The sequence below is a fragment of the Coffea arabica genome, chromosome 11c (assembly GCF_036785885.1).
Source record: "Coffea arabica cultivar ET-39 chromosome 11c, Coffea Arabica ET-39 HiFi, whole genome shotgun sequence".
Classification (NCBI taxonomy): domain Eukaryota; kingdom Viridiplantae; phylum Streptophyta; class Magnoliopsida; order Gentianales; family Rubiaceae; genus Coffea; species Coffea arabica.
This window is the reverse complement of record NC_092330.1, coordinates 40,334,374-40,352,460: the sequence shown is the minus strand read 5'-3', so window position 1 is coordinate 40,352,460 and position 18,087 is coordinate 40,334,374. Positions and strand designations below refer to the sequence as shown.

The 18,087-nt window shown below is 37.0% G+C and overlaps 3 protein-coding genes across 6 annotated transcripts; 2 read left to right on the top strand and 1 right to left on the bottom strand.

Moving 5' to 3' along the window:
* Positions 1 to 156: 156 nt before the first annotated feature.
* On the bottom strand, positions 157 to 2,798 carry LOC113715568 (clavaminate synthase-like protein At3g21360). The gene is made up of 3 exons (XM_027239802.2): positions 2,368 to 2,798; positions 1,035 to 1,288; positions 157 to 622 (listed from the first exon to the last, which is right to left on the bottom strand). Exons 1-3 carry the CDS (start codon positions 2,731 to 2,733, stop codon positions 277 to 279), a joined length of 966 nt encoding a protein of 321 aa, XP_027095603.2. The 5' UTR covers positions 2,734 to 2,798; the 3' UTR covers positions 157 to 276.
* A 4,414-nt stretch (positions 2,799 to 7,212) lies between these two features.
* Positions 7,213 to 11,504, top strand: LOC113715433 (probable transmembrane ascorbate ferrireductase 4). Of its 4 annotated transcripts, XM_072070235.1 has the most exons (5): positions 7,213 to 7,679; positions 7,779 to 7,830; positions 7,921 to 8,117; positions 8,254 to 8,298; positions 9,298 to 9,656. In XM_072070235.1, exons 1-5 carry the CDS (start codon positions 7,530 to 7,532, stop codon positions 9,622 to 9,624), a joined length of 771 nt encoding a protein of 256 aa, XP_071926336.1. In that variant the 5' UTR covers positions 7,213 to 7,529; the 3' UTR covers positions 9,625 to 9,656. The 4 variants fall into 4 exon arrangements, with proteins under 4 accessions (XP_071926336.1, XP_027095431.2, XP_027095433.2 ...); XM_027239630.2 differs by lacking the exon at positions 8,254 to 8,298 and adding an exon at positions 10,704 to 11,504 and having other exon boundaries at positions 7,779 to 8,117; positions 9,298 to 9,627; XM_027239632.2 differs by lacking the exon at positions 8,254 to 8,298.
* Positions 11,505 to 12,728: 1,224 nt separating this feature from the next.
* Positions 12,729 to 17,387, top strand: LOC140016413 (uncharacterized). Its single transcript, XM_072069925.1, has 11 exons — positions 12,729 to 13,241; positions 13,439 to 13,522; positions 13,625 to 13,807; positions 14,388 to 14,488; positions 14,809 to 14,897; positions 15,045 to 15,148; positions 15,237 to 15,342; positions 15,425 to 15,500; positions 15,628 to 15,742; positions 16,064 to 16,595; positions 16,798 to 17,387. Exons 1-11 carry the CDS (start codon positions 12,980 to 12,982, stop codon positions 16,901 to 16,903), a joined length of 1,758 nt encoding a protein of 585 aa, XP_071926026.1. The 5' UTR covers positions 12,729 to 12,979; the 3' UTR covers positions 16,904 to 17,387.
* The last annotated feature ends 700 nt before the right edge of the window (positions 17,388 to 18,087 follow it).

The window sequence follows — 18,087 nt, the reverse complement described above, 5'->3', positions numbered from 1 at the left end:
GAACTGTCATAGCTTCAGACCCTAGGCGGGAAGGGTTGGGTTGGATGGTATGGTTGGAGGGATTGAAGGTAGGAAACTTCAAGATCTTTCACTTACGCATAAAAAAAAAAAAAAAGAATTATTAAACGAAGATTCCTTATTCAACAAGCTGTGGTGTGATGCGAAGATTCCTTATTCAATAAGCTGTGGTGTGATACAAAGATTCCTTATTCAACAAAGTAACATTTCACCAACAGGATATGCTCTTCCTGGGAGTATCACCAAAGAGAATGGAATCTACTTGCATATGGTAACCAGGACTCTTCTGGGAGATAGGGAAGGCCTTCTGCCATGAAGAGTAGCCATGTTATCCAAGAAAAGAATGTCCCCTTTTTCCCACTTGAATTGAATGCTTTCTTCTTCAATGATCTCTTCACATCTCTTCACCACATTTTCTGGTATCTCAGTTCCATCCGCCATCATTGCCGAGCTATGCTCCTTCCCATACATCCCAACCATGGTGTTGAACCACATCCTTCTCTCTTTCCTTCCCTCAAATACCCTAGTCAGTGGTCTTGGACCCAAGAGTGTCTTGACCCCGCCATTTGGAAGCCATTCAACGTCCATTCCCAGCAACTTGGTCCTATAATCAATTTGATGATGCAACTAACTAGCAATTCTTTAAACTGATAGGTATGTGATAGCCACATACCTAACTACTATTACTTTCCAAATATCCTATCTTTTTAATGGTCATACTTCTGAAGTAGTAATAGCCTGTCCCTGATGGGGGATATAATTAACGATATATTAACTGAGACACAAAACATAAGTAAACTTTTCACCAAGAGCCATATTATTGACAAAAATTCATTGGCCTATCCTATGCTTGTGCATATTATTGTAATTATAGAAGCACATCAATTGCTACGCTATTTTCCATAAATTTTAATTGACAAAGTCTTTCACTTTCAACGAACCATTGAGCAATTGTTGAAAATAAGAAAATGTACAGGTAATTTGTTTTGAATCAGAAAGAGGGTCTTTGTTAGTACCTCTTTTCAGCTTCTGCGCGGTCTGATGTTCCAAAAGCGTCCTCCCAACCTCTACCTCTCATGGAAGATGTATCATTCTTGCTAAGAGCTGTGAAAGTGTATTTTAATCCTTTCTTCTCAATTTCTTCTACCATCTCCGGGAACTCCTCTAGCATCCTTTCAGTCACTCGGAAACTTGGCACGAAGGGTGTCTGTCCACCTTCAGGTGGAGGAGTTTCACAAAACAGAATAACCTTACTGGGGCTTTCCTTAATCTGGTCTATCATGGAAGAAAAAAATGTTACTATTTTTTTTTTTTTTTTTTTACAAATATTAGTTCAACTAGATTTTGTGCACGGAGTCGGCTCTTTGTGATTATGACGTATTAAAAAGTATATAGGTTGCAAGTGGGTGAATCAATATGTATTTGATCATTTCAGTGAATAATCAATTAAATAGAATTAATGTTATTCGTGGATGAAATGGCAATGAACGGAAAAAAAAAAAAAAAAAAGCAAATGTCAATGATGTAAGTGGGCGTAGAAATTTCCAAAGATAGGGTGCATCAGCAGTTTCTCATTGGATAATTAGCGCATTCTAATACAGGTTTAGGTAAGTAATGACTGTAAGACTTTTAACTACAGTTGTGCACTGGGAGTATCTGTTTTTTCTATGTGTAATTAATCAGATCAAGATTCAAGACCTAAGAGGCTTGACACAGGTTGTCATTGACTTCTTTTGGCTGATTATCGAGTATGCTGCCATAGCATGGCACCATGAAGTCCAAAATCAATTAACTATAAAGGGTTATTGACCTTTTTTAAAAAAATGTTTTATCAATTAATTACTGTGCAATTATGCAGTTGAGATGAGAATGAGACGATGAAGAAGGAAATTTTTGCTTTGCCTCCTGAAGCCTTTTCACTGGTTCATCCCCCTCAACCCCCCCCCCCCCCCCCCCCCATATTAATTGGTACTAAAAGAAAATTGAGAAAATTTGATTTAGTAATGCTTTGGGGTGTGTTTTGAGAGCGTTTGAGCTCCAAAACCAAACATTAATTTTGACCTGTTTTACCTACGCCCTAGTCAACGGTGGCGTTCTTGGTTCCATGGCATTTTGAATATAACATTTGGTAGATTACAAGAAAGCTCTTAGTTGAGTTTCCATGAATTTACCAATGAGTTTCATTAGAAAGTTTCTTCATTTTCATCAACTAGAATGAACCCTGTAGTAAATATACGATCCATCAATTTCAATCTGCTACAACTTTAGAATCAGTTTAACAAGAAAAAGACCCTTCAAGCAAAAAACAGATGTCGAAGTAAATTAATGACAAATGTTCCCAACTCTTACCAGAACCATCTCATGATGATAATATATAAACTCCGACAAGGGTCCCTCATTGGCTGTCCATATCCTTTTGTAAACATGCGTCCTTGGAGCTGGTCCAACATACCTCATGTCCTCCCAGCCAAAAAGCTCCACAACCTCATTGAACTCTTCAGCATTCTTCACATCAAATCCTCTCAGAAGAACAGCGCTATTCTTGATGATCAATTGCTCAAACCACTCTTTGTTTTTCTTCAAACCCTCTACTAATGATTCGAAACCATTTTTGCTTGCCTCTCGGGGCAGTAACACTAGCGGCATGGTTTCACCATGTACCAATTTTTCACCCTCGCATTTTCCCACCATGAACTCTTGGCTAGTGAACTCCATCTCATGAAATTAATGAAGAAAGGCTGGATTTACTGTTTGTGTTTAGATTGAAGTGTTTTAGAGAGGATTGAAGTGGTACATACTATATATAGATAGCCAGGGGGTGGTCTTTTGATTGCAACGTACTAAGGAATCAGAAGAAAGTAACATCCATGTCGGCATAATTTAGATTCTCATATGTCGTTTAGTGGGTTCATGATAGTTTTTTATTTTACTAACTTTCCTAGTTGAATTCATCTCCTTGAACTTTTATGCGGGTTAATTTTATTGGCTGGCTTTGCGTTTCTACAGTGACAAGTAATGCAAATTTTCTGTTGTTTAGTTGTTGTTATTAGTACTATGTATTATTTTCTAGTACTACATATACATTGTGAAAGTCCTTAGTTGAATTTGAGCTTACAAAGAGAAGTATAAATCCAAAGCAAAGTTTTGCAAACACTTGCTACGTTTTTAATGACTCCACCTAAATTGCCGTTCTAATCTCACCAGCTATAAAGTTAACCAATCGGAAAGGTTAAAATCACTTTCCTACAAAAGTTTATGTCACATTCTGATGAAAAAATTTAAGTTATCTAAATTGTTAGATCCTAATTGGTTACGGGAAAAATGAATGCAGACCTTTGAAAAATTCAGAAAATCACGTATTGCTCTCAATCCATGTATATTGGCTATTAACTATTAACTAAGGGGAGGTTTTGGCGCAACAGTCAAAAGTTCGAACTCGTATGATCTTAAAAAATGTAAGAGGGCTGGATAAGTTTCTTAACTGCAAGAATTTGGACGGATTGAGTTGTCATTGCACAGGACTCATCACATGCATGCCATATGGTGCCCAAAAAAAAAAAAAGAAGGATGTCCTTTTAGATTATGTCAGACTCTGAAGTCATGCCCAAAAAAAATAGAGAGAAATTAATTTGGTTAAAGACAGAATTCAAGACTTTGTCCACAAAATCTTGAAAACTAGAACGTGTTTGTTAAACGTCATGCACTCAATGCGATGGCTTCAAGAAATCACAAAGCCGATATGCAGCATGGGTCATGCATGTCCACATTTATACGATATTTTTGAGTGAAAATGGTAAAACCAAAGAGGACTAATTAAACTTTGCATCCCTTGACCATCGAAATATCTCAATGGTTGAACAAAATATTGCATCAAAAGATTACAATACCTTTAGAAGTATAGAGACAAATCAAGTAGGTGTTACTGTCTTGGAACCAAAGATTAAAAGTATCGACTCCACATCTAATAAGTTCAAGAAGTAACTTGTGATGGACAATGAAGTTTTTGACGTACATTGATGTATATGCTTTACATGTTCTATGGGCTATGGTAGATGATGCATGTGTTAACGGACGAAGTGAACATTCAATAGCAACAAATTTAAGCTTCTATTGGGCGCCAATTAAGGGTATTCGTAGTTAGCTTCAGCTTCATATATTCTAAGTAAGTGTATATATGTATATCCAAATACTTTCGTTGTGGTTGGATCAGAGTAGATTCAGCAATCATTTACGGGAGAGACAACACGAAGGCACTCAGATTTCCGTTGCAACGCCATTGGGATCATCATCACTGATCCCTAGGCCGGAATGATTCTCAACGTATTCAATGGCATATGCATTCGAGGCATCATTTGGTCATCAAACGTGGAAAAATTCATTTTCATTACAATGAGACGATGACAATCAAACCATGATGGCATCCCTTTGTTCTTATAAGGCATGCGTTTTCCCACCACTGTTTCTATACCTTAACTTCTTCTCTATTTGGATAATAAAAACAACGTCTAGGCTATAACAAATTCACACTGATCTTCACGTTTAGAAGTGATGAGTATAAGCGATCTTGTTTATTAATTAAGGGTTTTGAAAATCAAGTATTAATTTCTCATGAAGGCACACATTTTTGCATAATTTGTCACGTTACACCATGTTAATTAGAGAAGAAAATACACTCTATTTTAGACTGGTTACTTCAAATTGTTTAGCAATTGAATTTCTGATACAAAAAGTGACGAGGATAAAACATGCAATTGTATATTGTAGCCGGTTAGGAGTCTTTGCGATCAAAATACTATGGTCCCGAATTTCTTTTAACAATTAATTGCTTGGTGTAGATATAATGATATGGGTTTATGGTGATTTACTCGGTCTAATAACACATAGTAGTTAAAAGTAGAAGCCAAATGCAGCTGAATTGGCAAAGTTGCATGCAAGCAGGCAGGAGCACTGACCTCCAATGGCATCACCAGAATGCGGCATAAGGAGTCTTGTCAAAACTTTGTATTCCTTAGGAATTTTCATTTATATCAATTGATTGTGAAATTAGGCTTTCTATATTTCTCTAGTGACTGGTCGGCAGAGAGGGCAAGACAGGATTTCGTTTGTTTTTTATGCATAGTTTCTTAGAGTATTCAGATTTGTTTGTCTTTTCTTATTTCGTAGTTTGGACGTAGCTAGTTGCATGTTTGTGGGGTGAATCATACTGTATTTTATCCATGGATTCAACTGGTTAACTTCTTCAATTTCAGTCCTCCTCTATCATAGAGAAATACAAATATCTAGTCATGTTTCTGATGCTTACAGCTTGAATTCTAGTAATCAGAAATAGAAACAAGAAGAAGAGTAAATTCTTAGCTTTAAAATTTTCAAATTCATTATTCTGTTAATAGTTGTTTAGTAGGTCATCAAGAGTAGCCAAAAACGGAAGAAATAAAAAGAGGAAGGATTAAAAATTGACAAATTTATACTTTCTACGATTTAATGACTTGTACAATCCACATTAAGAATTAGACAAGAAAACCCTATTTTATTTCACCATTCATGAGTGTGGCTCACTTATGATATGATGGAAATTCAAAAAAAAAAAAAATGGTGGTTGTATGTGATGTGGAGTCGAAGAAGAGAGTATCATCCACCATCCAAGTTAACTAACTGGTAGGGTATTAGCCATGTGATTATCACATTCTAATTTGACTCTTAAGCTCTCTCTCTCCCTCTTCGCCGTTATAAGGTTTAAAGTTTCATTTTAAATTAAAATGAAAAAATGTACTCTAGAAGAAAAAAAAAAATACTCTCCTCTATCTAATAAACATATTTAGATCATAACGCCTGACTATTTATCCCTTTTCAATCGATGAATCTTTGGTCTAATCATTAGTGACTAAGCTTGACATTTCAGAAATTATACAATTATAGGCTGTGGTTCAAATATCTCCTTCTCCTTCCTCCCTTCTCAAATCCACCTCTTCCATGACGTGAATCTGTGAGGTATATTAGGTATTGGTGCTTTTATGGGCTCAAGAACGTTGTCTCGAAGTTGGGCACAAACACCAATTTTTTGAAGGGGCTCAAAGATTCCAAACGGACGGAGACTAGCAGGAGACGGGGCAGGATCGGTCATCAGTAGGACCGTTCCTGAACAGTGCACGGTCAAGATTTAACCTAAAAAAAATTATACGGTCCAGATCACTTATTGTACCTTGTTTTTAACAACGTGTGTGGGGTTCATAAATTTTTTTCTAAAGTTACACGTTGTGCAAACAAAATTACGCAATATGTAAAATGCACAAAAACGCTAGGAACAGTTGCAGGTGCCTGCCCGTGGTCCGGGACTAGTACAAGCTGTAAAATCCGAAGACTAGGCTAGCTCTGAATTCCACAACTTTTAAGTTGCTTACTCTGATGGAGTTCTCGTCAGTTAGGCTTCATTTCCCGTTGGACTAAACTTGAATAAGTTATATAAATATTATCGTTGTGACAAAAAAAAAAAAAAAAGAGTTCCACAATTTTGGAAGCTTTGAAGTGTTTTAACGAGAGCAATGGATTTGAACCCAACATGTTTGCCCAGAAAAGGTGATTTTGGGTTAAACATTGGTGACATATATGATGCATTGACATAGAGCAACTTTTAGAGGCCAGCTTTGTGGTCCAGTAAGACACGGACTTGGCCTTTTAAGAGACTAATTGGGCAAGTTTTTGTTTGCTTTTCCAGTGAGATTTTAGTGTCAATGTATTATGAAGTATTGAAGCTGAAAACAAGGACCTGTTAATTGTTAAGCGAAGCCAAATGTCGTTAAAGCACTCTACATTAATTTACCAGGGTGCTGGCTAAAACCTAAAATGCCAATCAACTGAAAATAATTCCTATAAGTTAGACTAATTGAATAATGTAAAAATCCTGAGAGATGATTTCTGGTTAAGATAATGAACTTGTACTATGAGAAATAAGGAAAGAAGCAAGGTTTGAAAGTCAAAATTGAATTGAGTATTGGTAGTAAAAATTTGTAATAAATGGTCCACACTTGCCTTCACGCAACGTTTGGGATGCCATTGCTGCATGGGCTCCATCGCCGTTCCCCACTGAAAAAGAGATTGTAATAGAAAAAATTTGACAAGAAAATAGATTGATAAATAATATTGCAAAGCCAAAAACCACATTGATATGGGAATCAGGCTATATAATGCTGACTGAATCAATCGTTGTCCAAAAACTCTCTAATAAACTAAACATACGGATGGCAGATTACAGCCATATTCAAGCACAGTTATCTCAACAAGAAGCAAAACCACCGACTCCTTCCATTTAAAGTACAATTTCATAATCCTAGCAGTTATTCTGGAAGTACATTTTACTACTTTCTCCTACCTTTTTTGGCGGTTTCACTGTTACAAATTATCCAAATTTAGATCTAATTTTCTGGGCTCTGTCGGTGAAGTTAGTAAAGCTGAGCTCTGATGCTTCTCTGACATTGTACCACGGTCTACTGCCCTTTAATGCTTACATATTGACCATGGTTTCAGTGCCATTTTCTTCACTCTTTCTGCAAGTCTCTGCTAGACTTTCAGCTTGTATAGTTGCACTTCTTGTAGTTATTTGGGCCCTTTACTTCAAGACCAGCTTCATCCCTCGTTCTTCCTCCCAAGAAGACCTCATTTATGCTGTAACATCTCTTTCTAATCCAAGTTTTTCACCCTGCATTCTTGTAATTTGAACTAAATTTGAAGTGGGATTTCTTTTTCTTCTTTTTTTTTTTGGGCAGATCCTGCATCCTTTGTTAATGGTGATTGGTTTCATTCTTGTTAGTGGAGAAGGTAATGCAAATTCTGTTGATGGGATTTGCTTTTGTGGAGCAAGAAATGCTTTTAATTGTTGGTTTTCTAACATTTTGCTTTCTTTTTCAGCAATTTTGGTGCACAGGTGGTTGCCTGGTTCAAGAAATCTGAAAAAATCAGTGCACTTGTGTCTTCAAGGTTTGGCTTTGGGCTCTGGGGTTTTTGGGATTTGGACAAAGTTTCATAGTCAAGAGGGGATTGTGGCGAATTTCTACAGTTTGCATTCTTGGATGGGTCTGATTTGTATCACTCTGTTTGGTGCTCAGGTTCTTCACTCATTCCAGAAATTCGGATGCATTTTGTTCTTCATCAATTTTTTGCTAATATATTCATTAAATTAAAACCATTATTATTTGTTTAAATTTGTGAATGCCACTATTCAAATTGGAACATTCTTTACAGGAAAAAGCGGAGAAAAAAAGGGAACTTTTGCATTCTCTATTCATGGTAGTAGGATCTGTATGCTTTCTTTATTGTCAAAATATGCTTATGTTCCACTGCATTATTTCAGAATGTTGCTTGGACGACTTTTGTAGTTAGGTAGAGTGTACCGTCTTACTTTTGGATTAAAGCAAATAATTAACATTGGTACGGTGGAAACCTGAATGTTGATGATGAAGGGGATAATATAAATAAGAAAAATGTTATTTGCACTGCCACCATTTGTTTTATCATATAGTCTAATAAATGAAAATTATATGATGAAATTATGCCATGTGCATGTACTTTAGCCGTTCTTTGCTTAAACAATTTAGCTTCATAAATATCAAGCTCATTGATAGCTACATACATACATTCATAAAACAATATGTATGCATATGTGCATGTATCTGTGTATATAAAATAATGTTTTTGCTGTAAACATCAAGGTGCTGACCTTTGAGCGGCTAAAATGAATTATTCCTGAGAAGAAGTCTCCCTATTCAAAAATTCAATTTCTGAAAGAAAGACTGATATACTTTCCAAAATTCATAGGAACTACACATAGATAGCAACAGATTTGCAATGCGGTAATGAAAGATGGCCCAAGTGAAGGATATAACTTTGTCTTCTTTTCTTTTTAACTTTTTCTGGTTTTTTTTTGTTTTGTTGGGGGAGGGTAGAGGGGGGAGGGGGTTTTTGGTTGAGTGAGGAGGGGATATCACTGAACTCAAGGTTGCTATGATGTTGCATCCATAGATATTTAGGCAGGCTTTCGTCATGAACAGCATGCAACTAGAGTCAATGAGAAAGAATGAATTTGTGAAGCTGGTTTAATCCGGAAACTAACAATTTCTGCTGCAACTGAAAATTTTGAGTTTGCTTTGTCATTTGAAGTTCTAACACATCCAAAACACAACAATATGGTAGTCTGTTTTAAGCCAAACGTTTTGAATTGTCAAAATGAGACAATGATGGTTAGTAATCAATTTTTGCTTATTATAGACATCCTGATCTCGTTTGCAGTGGTTGCTGGGCTTTCTGAACTTCTGGCATAAAGGAGAGGTGCGAACCACAAGGGTGAGAGTCTTGCCATGGCATGTCTTTCTTGGCCTCTACACATATGCTTTGGCAGTGGTGACAGCTGAGACAGGGCTTCTGGAAAAATTGACATTCTTGCAAACCAGAGGAGATGTATTGAGACGTTGCACCGAGTCGATGGTTGTGAACGGTTTAGGACTTGGATTGGCCCTTCTGAGTGGTATTGTAATATTAGCAGCAGTTTCACCGAAGCATGGAGCTCCACACTTTAAGATGATGTACACAAACAACAAATGGTTGTCTTCTCAGTAACAAGTAAACCATCTATTGCTTCTACGCTTTTATTTTTCCTTGTACAACCTTATTACAATAGATATCATCTCCAAATGGCCGACATTCACCCGGTTAACTTGCACGTAATCAGCAAAAATTTATGGGGCCTAAGCCAACTGGATGAAGAACGTAAACAGGGAAAGGGTAGTTGTACTGAAAGTCCAAGTTGGCCAGGATATCCCGCACATTTGTTTTCTTTTGTAAGAGTTACATGTTGCATGAGAAATAGTTTTGCAATCCTTGACTAGAGTTACCACATAAACTTTAATCCACATTTGAGGTTCATCATGTCGACAGCTACTTTGGATTCAGATGTCAAAATAATTTTGTGGAATTGATCCCTTGTCTTTAACAAGTTGCAGACCAGCTCTCATCCTCTGAAGTTCTGCCACCAAGCTTATCACTGATTCATTCCTAGATTTCTCTGTTTGTAGATTTGTTCTAGTCCTCTATCAATTCTGTTATCGAACAGTCCATACATGGAAAAGCCCAACTCGCAATTAGACTTGCAATGTTTGCAATATTTAGGGTCTAGGAAGCATGCTAGAACCTACTATGGAAATCTCTTATCCAGGTATTCAAGAATCAAGAACGTTAGACTATACTGGACAATAACAGAGTTAGCCAAATACTGTGGAGTGCATTCAATGTACAAGATGTAATTTACTCAGCAAACCAGTTAAGCTGGCAATTACAAGAAGATAAAGAAAAGAAGGAACTCACCAATGTACAAGATGCCGGATGCAGTGTGTTTTTTTGTTTTACAATTTGAAAAATTTTTATCGATGGACAATTTTAAGTATCTGACCTGTGAATGATTTAGCGTAATAATTGGACAAGATGTAATCAAAAAGTAATTAAAGGGAATAAAATTTCGTTCATGGGCTTCAAAAAAAAAAATATTTTGGGTTCATAGACATAACTACATCTCAAGTATTTCATAAATTTTAGAAGGAAATAATTTCCATGTGAGAGAGGTAACTGTTTGTGGCCGAAATGCTGCAGCGGCTAGGAATTGTGGAATACACGTCTAATTTGCTTGGAAACCATGGTTGTAGGTCTTAGATTGACGATAAAGCCAGGAAAAAGCCGAGACCTAGCTGAGCAAGTTGGACGTATGTGGAAGAGGGACCAAAACATCAGATTTCTGGCTGCTGAAGTAGCAACAACTGCTCCTAGAGATCTTCTGATGCCTCTTGGATGTGAAGGAAAGTACTTGCATTGAGATCTTTTGCTCAACCTTACGTTCAGATAGTCATAGGGAAGGGCAAATGACAAATATTTAGTTCGGAATCATGGCATCCAATTGGTCTTTTTTGTTCATGGAGTTTTCTGGGAATCTGCTCCACTGTTTTGGCTGCACAATGTATCATTCAGCGATCTACTGAAGGTCAATCGAAATGCCCTACTGGAAGACAAGTTACTAGAGAAGTCAAGTAAATGGTGGAGGCAACTCCTGGTGCATTGCATTGGCTCCACTATCTATCTGTGGAGGCTGATCATCTTCAAATGGGTGGTGATAGATAGTGTGCTTCTGGTGTATTTTCAGTAAAATCAGCAATGGGCTATTTGAGGTTGCAGGGGGCTAGAGTGTACTGATATCAGCTAGTATGGGGAAAAATAGTTTATTCCCTGATTTTGAGAGGGACAGACTGAGGAAATCGGGGATGACTCTGGGATCGACAAGTTATTCACTACTGATTTTTGAGAGGAAACTCATGAAAGCAGGCAACTAGCTCTGGAGTGGAGCTGACCTTTTCAGTCTTTTAGTCAGTACAGTGTTCTCGTGGATGGTATCGATTAACATGTAAAACTGGAGATTCCTATCGCTTATTTGTTCATATCAATGAAAGTTACATATTCGCATAAATTTTGGGGTCGAGTAGATTTGGTAGTTGGAGAATGAATTCTAAGGAAAATGGGAAAACATGAGACGTTCTGGGCTATCAAGGCATTTATTTGAACACCCGATTTAACGCAATATATGTCAAAAACTATCATTAGTTTCCTGGTGAATTTTGATTTAACCCTCCAACCAAAGTAGATGAACGTACCAGTTCCAATTTAACCTTCTGAACGGAATTCGCGTTCTAAATAAGCCCTTCCATCAATTCTTGTTTTGGTTAATAAAAATGTTTAACCAAGCTTTAGGGGTATAGCGAAATCTGCCAATTTTTAGGAACTTTACAATGAAATGAGCTAAAAAGGATAAAATAGTGCCCTTCTAATCATATATCTAGAAGATTGAAAATAGTAGTAAAACACTCTGTAACTCTTTTTCCTTTTGGGTCATTAGAAGAGTGATATATCTTATCTTCTATAGCTCTTTTGCTTTGTCGAAAATTAAGCCAAATGTTCTTGACTGGTCAAAATGCAACAGATAATACTGGGTTTGTTTGGATTGTGAATTATTAGAGATATTTTTACTGTAGCACTTTTTGTGATGTGATGTATGTGAGATAAAAAGGTAATTGGGAAAGTAAAAAGGTGTATTGGAAATTGTAATGATGATGTAAGCAAATAAATTTTGAGAAATAAAGCTCAATCCAAACAAAGCCACTTTTAGCGATCAGATCAGTATTGCAGGATATAGGTGGCCCGTCCCGTCAGGAGTGGTTACCACCGGGCATTCAGAACTTTGGCCAAAGAGTGCTGCCATGGATGGCATTTTGTCTTTCTTGGCCTTTACACTCGTGCTTTGGCAGTGATGACCGGGACAAGGCTTCTGGAAACATTCACATTCTTGCAAGCCATTAAGATGCATTGAAGGGACGAACTTCAGAAAATTTCATTTGTTTCTGTTCTATTTTCATGCCGTCTAACTTCACTTCAAAATTTACTTTCAATTTATGGTAAATTATTTGTTAAGTAATCAGAGTGGTTTCTTAAAAATGCTGAATTGTATGAAGTACAAAAAGGGAAAATGAAATTCAGAATCAGAACGAATGTTATTTATTTTTGAAGGAGAATTTAAGCTTAATCTCCAAATAAAATATTACTGCAGCTCCAATTGTCCACCCCCAAAAGCGAAAATAAAACAATAAAAAATATCCTTCTTTGTTCCTACTTTAAATTATTATTATAGAAACAAAAAAAATAGACAAAGATACCAATAAAACTTTCCTAGGAAAAATTTCCACCTTGAGGTATAAGCTACAGACATCAATGGCTTCACCTGAGATTCTACTCCAGCAAAAGCCAAAGGCTATATTTCACGGCAAATAAATTCACCTAGGCGACAATTAATTCCCACTCTCGCTGAGATGTCGACTCCCATTTTACCCTCAAAACCATAGACCTAATTTTCTCCGACTTTACCCCAGGAAAGGAGAAAATGTGCTCTTCTTTATCACCATTTCCCCAATATTTTTCCTCACATTTTCGACTTTTATACCACCATAAACTCATGTCATCATCTTCTTCAAACCCAATTTTTATCAGACCCAGGAATTACAGTAGACCCTTTTATATTTCTGCTTCAGTTGCCCAAAAAGATCTTGACTTTTCATGGATCTCTTTTGAGCAAAATGGCCCAGATGACTATAATGGTTGGGCTGCTGTTGAAGCTCCAGTTAAATCTAGGGAGAGAAAAAAAGGTGTGATTTTTATACCATACACGAGGCCTAATATTGGGTTTCTTTTGATCCTTTAGAGACTGAGGATACTTGTTTGATTTGCCTTTTACTTTTTTGGTAGTCTTGCTGAGACTTTTGGTGATTTGAATTTCTGGGATTTGGTGTCTTGGTGAATATATTAAATTTGAAGGTAATTATGAGGTGGGTATTTTCTGTAGGTGCTACATTGGTGATGATTGGTGCTGGGGCTTCATTTGCTGCTTTGCTTGGAGTTGTTGCATATCATTTAATATCAAAGAAAGGTTAACTATTGTTTGCTTTTTTCTTTTGCATTAGTTTTTGTTTTGTTTCGGTTTATATATAACTCATTTTGTTGAAATGTGGTGTACATTTGGCTATTTTAGGTTTCCAGTTTCGGTTCATTGGTCCATTTAATACTACGCAAGGGATCTCATTGCCTTCTAAAACTGAAGAAAAAGCCATTGAAGCCAAAACTATTAAATCTGACGCCTTGAAGGATGAAGCTGAGGTTTCTGAGGGAACTCAGGAGAGTGTTCCTGATGGAGTTGATGACAATGTGCTGATAGGTAAATTCAATTCTCGATGGTAATTTAGTTTTCTAATTAGCTGAGGTTTGGCATTCATATTAGTCTTCTCATTAAGTTTTTATTTAGTAGAACGGCACTGCAATTGGCTGTGCAGAATGTTTAAACAGAAAACTATATGTCTATCATGAGGTTGATTTACTTGTCAACAACGTCATCAGTGGGAAGCCTTGAACCATTTAGCGTGAGAACTTGAGATTCTAGGGTTGCCTATTTTTAGTTTCTGATGGAGAACATGGTGAAAAAAGCAAGTTTTTGCTACCATCTATGTTCTTCTTGAGGATGTCCTTTTTTTTAATATCATCATGCAATTTTGTAGCCATATAAATTCGAACTGAATTTATCAGAAAAAGGCAAATTATATAAGTGGTCACACAACATCACTCATTTTCGCCTGGAATTTCTTGCTTGTTCATAGATGCTAGTGGAATTCTTCTTTTTCTAATTTGAACGATGGTGGCACAAGCATGTTTTCAGTATCACTCTCCTACATGTGAGTGCTGGTAAATTGCAATCTTCAGAGCTAACTGTCATGTATCTTATTCATTGAATTTCCTTTCAGAGCCAAAGAAAAATGCAACAAGACCAAACCGGTTTGGGCGAATTATTGTTTCAGTTGATTCTGCCCAACAGGAAGCTCTACATATATTGCAGAAACTCAAGGTATGAATGTGGAAGTATTTCAATAAGATGAAGGTTATTGTCCTTGCTGTGCTTATTATTCCCACAGTATTAAAGTATTATACTACTTATGATGGTTGAATTCTGCCTTGCTTTTGAACGACTGAAAAGAAATAGGCGATTTTTCCCCTGTTTCTTCTCTTTGTGATCCATAAGCTGGAAGCTGTGATAAAATTATTTTCTGCTGCGTGGTTCTTAATAGTTTTTAGAAGTTGAGATGGTTAATTTTGTAAGATGTTTCATTTGAAGATATACACGTAGGTATGAAGCATTGTCTGCTTAACTGTAATTAATGTGTTTAGATCATTGAAGATGATGTGAAAGCAGATGAGCTCTGTACAAGGAGAGAATACGCAAGATGGTTGGTTCAGGCAAATTCACAGCTGGAAAGGTAATGCTAGACCATAATTTGTTTCTTAATTTGGTTTCTAAATGTGTATTGCACAGCTTATCAATCTTTATGTATGAATCTTTTTCTTGGGGATTCATGGTTTTTGATTGCACCATATTAGAACACTATTTGTCGTTTCAATTGCAGGAGCCAGAGACATCGAATACTTTCATCTGCTGCACTTTCTGGTTCTACTGTTATGGCCTTTGACGATGTGAATGTTGAAGATCCTGATTTTATGCATATTCAGTGTAAGGGTCAAACATTATTCCTCTCACAGTGTGAAAATTTTTCAAGTAAATAACATTTTTTCAACTTTTGATTAAATTCAAAATTCAGGCCTAGCTGAGGCTGGTATTGTAGCAAGCAGACTTCTAGATGGGAACTTTTCTTTGGATTTAAATGACTCAGATGGGCGACAAGGTGTCTTTTTTCTTCCAGACAGGTCCTCTAGTTCCCATCTGTTGAGTTCTTTTATTCCTGTTTTTGCATTCTTATCAACTTGAGAACACTTCATTGAATTACAGATTTATATCACGCCAGGATCTGATTAGTTGGAAGGCCAAGCTAGAGTATGAAGTCATTCCAGGATTAAATGAAGAGGTAGGATAATTATGCTACTTATTAGATTTCATTCTTTCATGTATCCCTTGTGTATTATTTTTTAGGAAATGGAAATGAAACTTATGGCGTTTCTCTCAGATTAAGTGTGATTTTATTTACAGCTCAGATATCAAGGAAGAACATCGGTTTTCTTGATGTAAGGGACATAAGTTCAGAAGCAATAGTTGATCTTGCCATGGACATTCTGGCTGATGAAAAAAGCATCCTTAGAAGAGTTTTTGGTATATCTCTCCCTCTTTCTATGCATATGTACAATCATACTTCATGGTTCTTTCACTCGGCCCTTATGGAAAAAATGCACATACTGTGATATGCACTGGCACATGTACATAAACCAACCCATTTGTTCCTCCTATTGCTGAGATAAGTGGATGTATTTGAGCCTACAATATTGTGGTGTAGTAAATGCTAAGATGAGGTGTAAAATTGGGAGTTTTGTACATGAACATGGCCAGGATCTTGCAGATGGGACAAAATCTTATACTTATATTTCTGTTGCTTTACTCTTGTACTCGTTGGCTTGAATACATTTTCATTTACAGGACAAATAAAGAGATTTCAGCCTAGAAAACCATCAACAAAGGCACAGGCAGCCGTAGCACTGACAAGTGGAAGGATGACAGAATTTGTACGTGCTGAATTATTGAGACTGCAGGCTGAAAATGCTTCAAGACAAACTTCTATGCAAGAAATTAGGTCTGAGCTTCTAGAGAGAGGAGACATTCAATGGTTTTGGGAGGGAAAGATGGAAGAAGAAAGAAAACATGGTTTTGAGGTGGAGAAAGCTTACCTCGCTGCTATTCATGATTTGGAGCAGCAGAAGATTGTTCAAGAAAATGGTCTGCCTGAGCTCTTGAAGCAGAGAGCTGCTATGGACTGTCAGAAACAGCTTCTTTCTAGTCTGAAGGAAGAGGTTGATGAGATGTCTGAACGTCTTGTAATAGAGAGGACCAAGTATGTGGATGAGAAGAGCAATTTAGAAACTGCACTAGTTGATTTACAGGTCAAATATGAAGGATTACTGGATGCAAAATCAATATTGGAAGCTGAGATAGAAGCTTTGCGAATACTGAGGTATAAAATCTTAAGCTCTTGCTTTTTTACATGTTCTTCATAAAATTGAAAGTGGTAGATTGTGAATTTCTACTCTAGTGTTTCATAAATTTTAGATGGAAATAACTTTTCATATATGAGTGGTACTGTTTTTGGTCAAAGTGCTGTAGTAGTTAGGAATTGTGGAATGCATGTCAAATTAGTTTGCAAACCATGGTTGCAGGTCTTGGATTGATGATGAAGCGAGGAAAAGCCAAGCTCGAGCTAAGGTTCTTGAGGAAGTTGGACGAAGGTGGAGGTGGGACCAAAATCATAAGTCTGGCTGCTGAAGTAGCATTCATTGCTACTTGAACTCGTAGATTGCCTATTCCTGCACGGTATGCTTAATTGGAAAAGGTGCTTGGTGGTCTTCGCATGAAGTGGAGAACCTATGTCATGGTTTGTCCTTGGTGTATTGCTTGTCGTAGTTGTAGGTTGGTACCCATGCATAATGATCTGTTTCAAAATGAGTTTGTCAGCAGATAATTCAAAGACGGGATTGCAAAACTTTTTGAGGTGCTTTCGTTTCCTTTTACAAAATTTTGCTTCAGGCGAGCTCCACCATGAGATGCGGGCATTTTGTTGTAGCGAACGAGGGTCAGAGAACTGCAGAAAAGATGTACCAATTGAAGCAGTTGAAAAATTGTAATTTTGTGAATCTGAATGATTGTCAAACTGGCGAATGTGGCCTTGTTAACAGTAATACTCTCTTTTTATGATGCTTGAAGTCTATACACTGACTATAATATGAATGGTGTCTGGATATTTATTTGACCCGCATGAGCAATGCTACGCAATTTCTGTCTAGTATTTGGTGCATGATAAAATGGCACTGGATATGAAGATGTGTGGAACAACTAAGAATAATTGATTGATGAACCATGCTTCATCTTCTTGTTATGCCAGCATCCGTCTGATATTTACATTTTTGAAGATGCAGGACGAGTGCTTCTTGCTAAACAGGCGACCAAACATTGCTAGCCTTTGTTGCCTTGCATAGAAAATGGAAGTAGACGCTTGCCATGCCATGCTTTTAAGCAGAATTTATTTGGAAAGCATGGCATTACTAGAGTGAAATTTCGTCCTAACCAAAAGAAAGGACAATTCAAGTCTTCAGAAAGTGGATTTTCTGAATGATGACATGCTCCTCAGGCGGGCAATTTGTACCTAATTAAATTAATGCAGTTTTGGATTAACACTGGAATTAAACAAATGTACAGCGATTCAATATCTTTGTAAGCATAAACACGATGTTTGTAAACGGCTGGTCGGACAGCATGGGACAAGTTATGAAGGTGGTTGTGGCTTCAGGCTTTGCTTTGCCCCCTTTTTTAGCCTATAGCATCCGAGTGACTCATTCCGGAGTAACCCAATACTGAGTTCCGAGTCCCGAGCGGCTCAAATCCCCGTTCCCGCGCGAAATTTAACTGCCGCCTTTTACACTAGTTCGGATTCTGCTCAGCTAAAAGCTACA

Coding starts and splice junctions, on each gene's coding strand:
- LOC113715568 (XM_027239802.2), bottom strand. CDS start 2,733: ATGGAGTTCACTAGCCAAGAGTTCATGGTGGGAAAATGCGAGGGTGAA. Junction 1,289..2,367: donor ATCATCATGAGATGGTTCTG/GTAAGAGTTGGG, acceptor ATGATAGACCAG/ATTAAGGAAAGCCCCAGTAA. Junction 623..1,034: donor CGCGCAGAAGCTGAAAAGAG/GTACTAACAAAG, acceptor AATTGATTATAG/GACCAAGTTGCTGGGAATGG.
- LOC113715433 (XM_027239630.2), top strand. CDS start 7,530: ATGGTTTCAGTGCCATTTTCTTCACTCTTTCTGCAAGTCTCTGCTAGA. Junction 7,680..7,778: donor AAGAAGACCTCATTTATGCT/GTAACATCTCTT, acceptor TTTTTTGGGCAG/ATCCTGCATCCTTTGTTAAT. Junction 8,118..9,297: donor TCACTCTGTTTGGTGCTCAG/GTTCTTCACTCA, acceptor TCTCGTTTGCAG/TGGTTGCTGGGCTTTCTGAA.
- LOC140016413 (XM_072069925.1), top strand. CDS start 12,980: ATGTGCTCTTCTTTATCACCATTTCCCCAATATTTTTCCTCACATTTT. Junction 14,898..15,044: donor GCAAATTCACAGCTGGAAAG/GTAATGCTAGAC, acceptor TTTCAATTGCAG/GAGCCAGAGACATCGAATAC. Junction 16,596..16,797: donor GAAGCTTTGCGAATACTGAG/GTATAAAATCTT, acceptor CCATGGTTGCAG/GTCTTGGATTGATGATGAAG.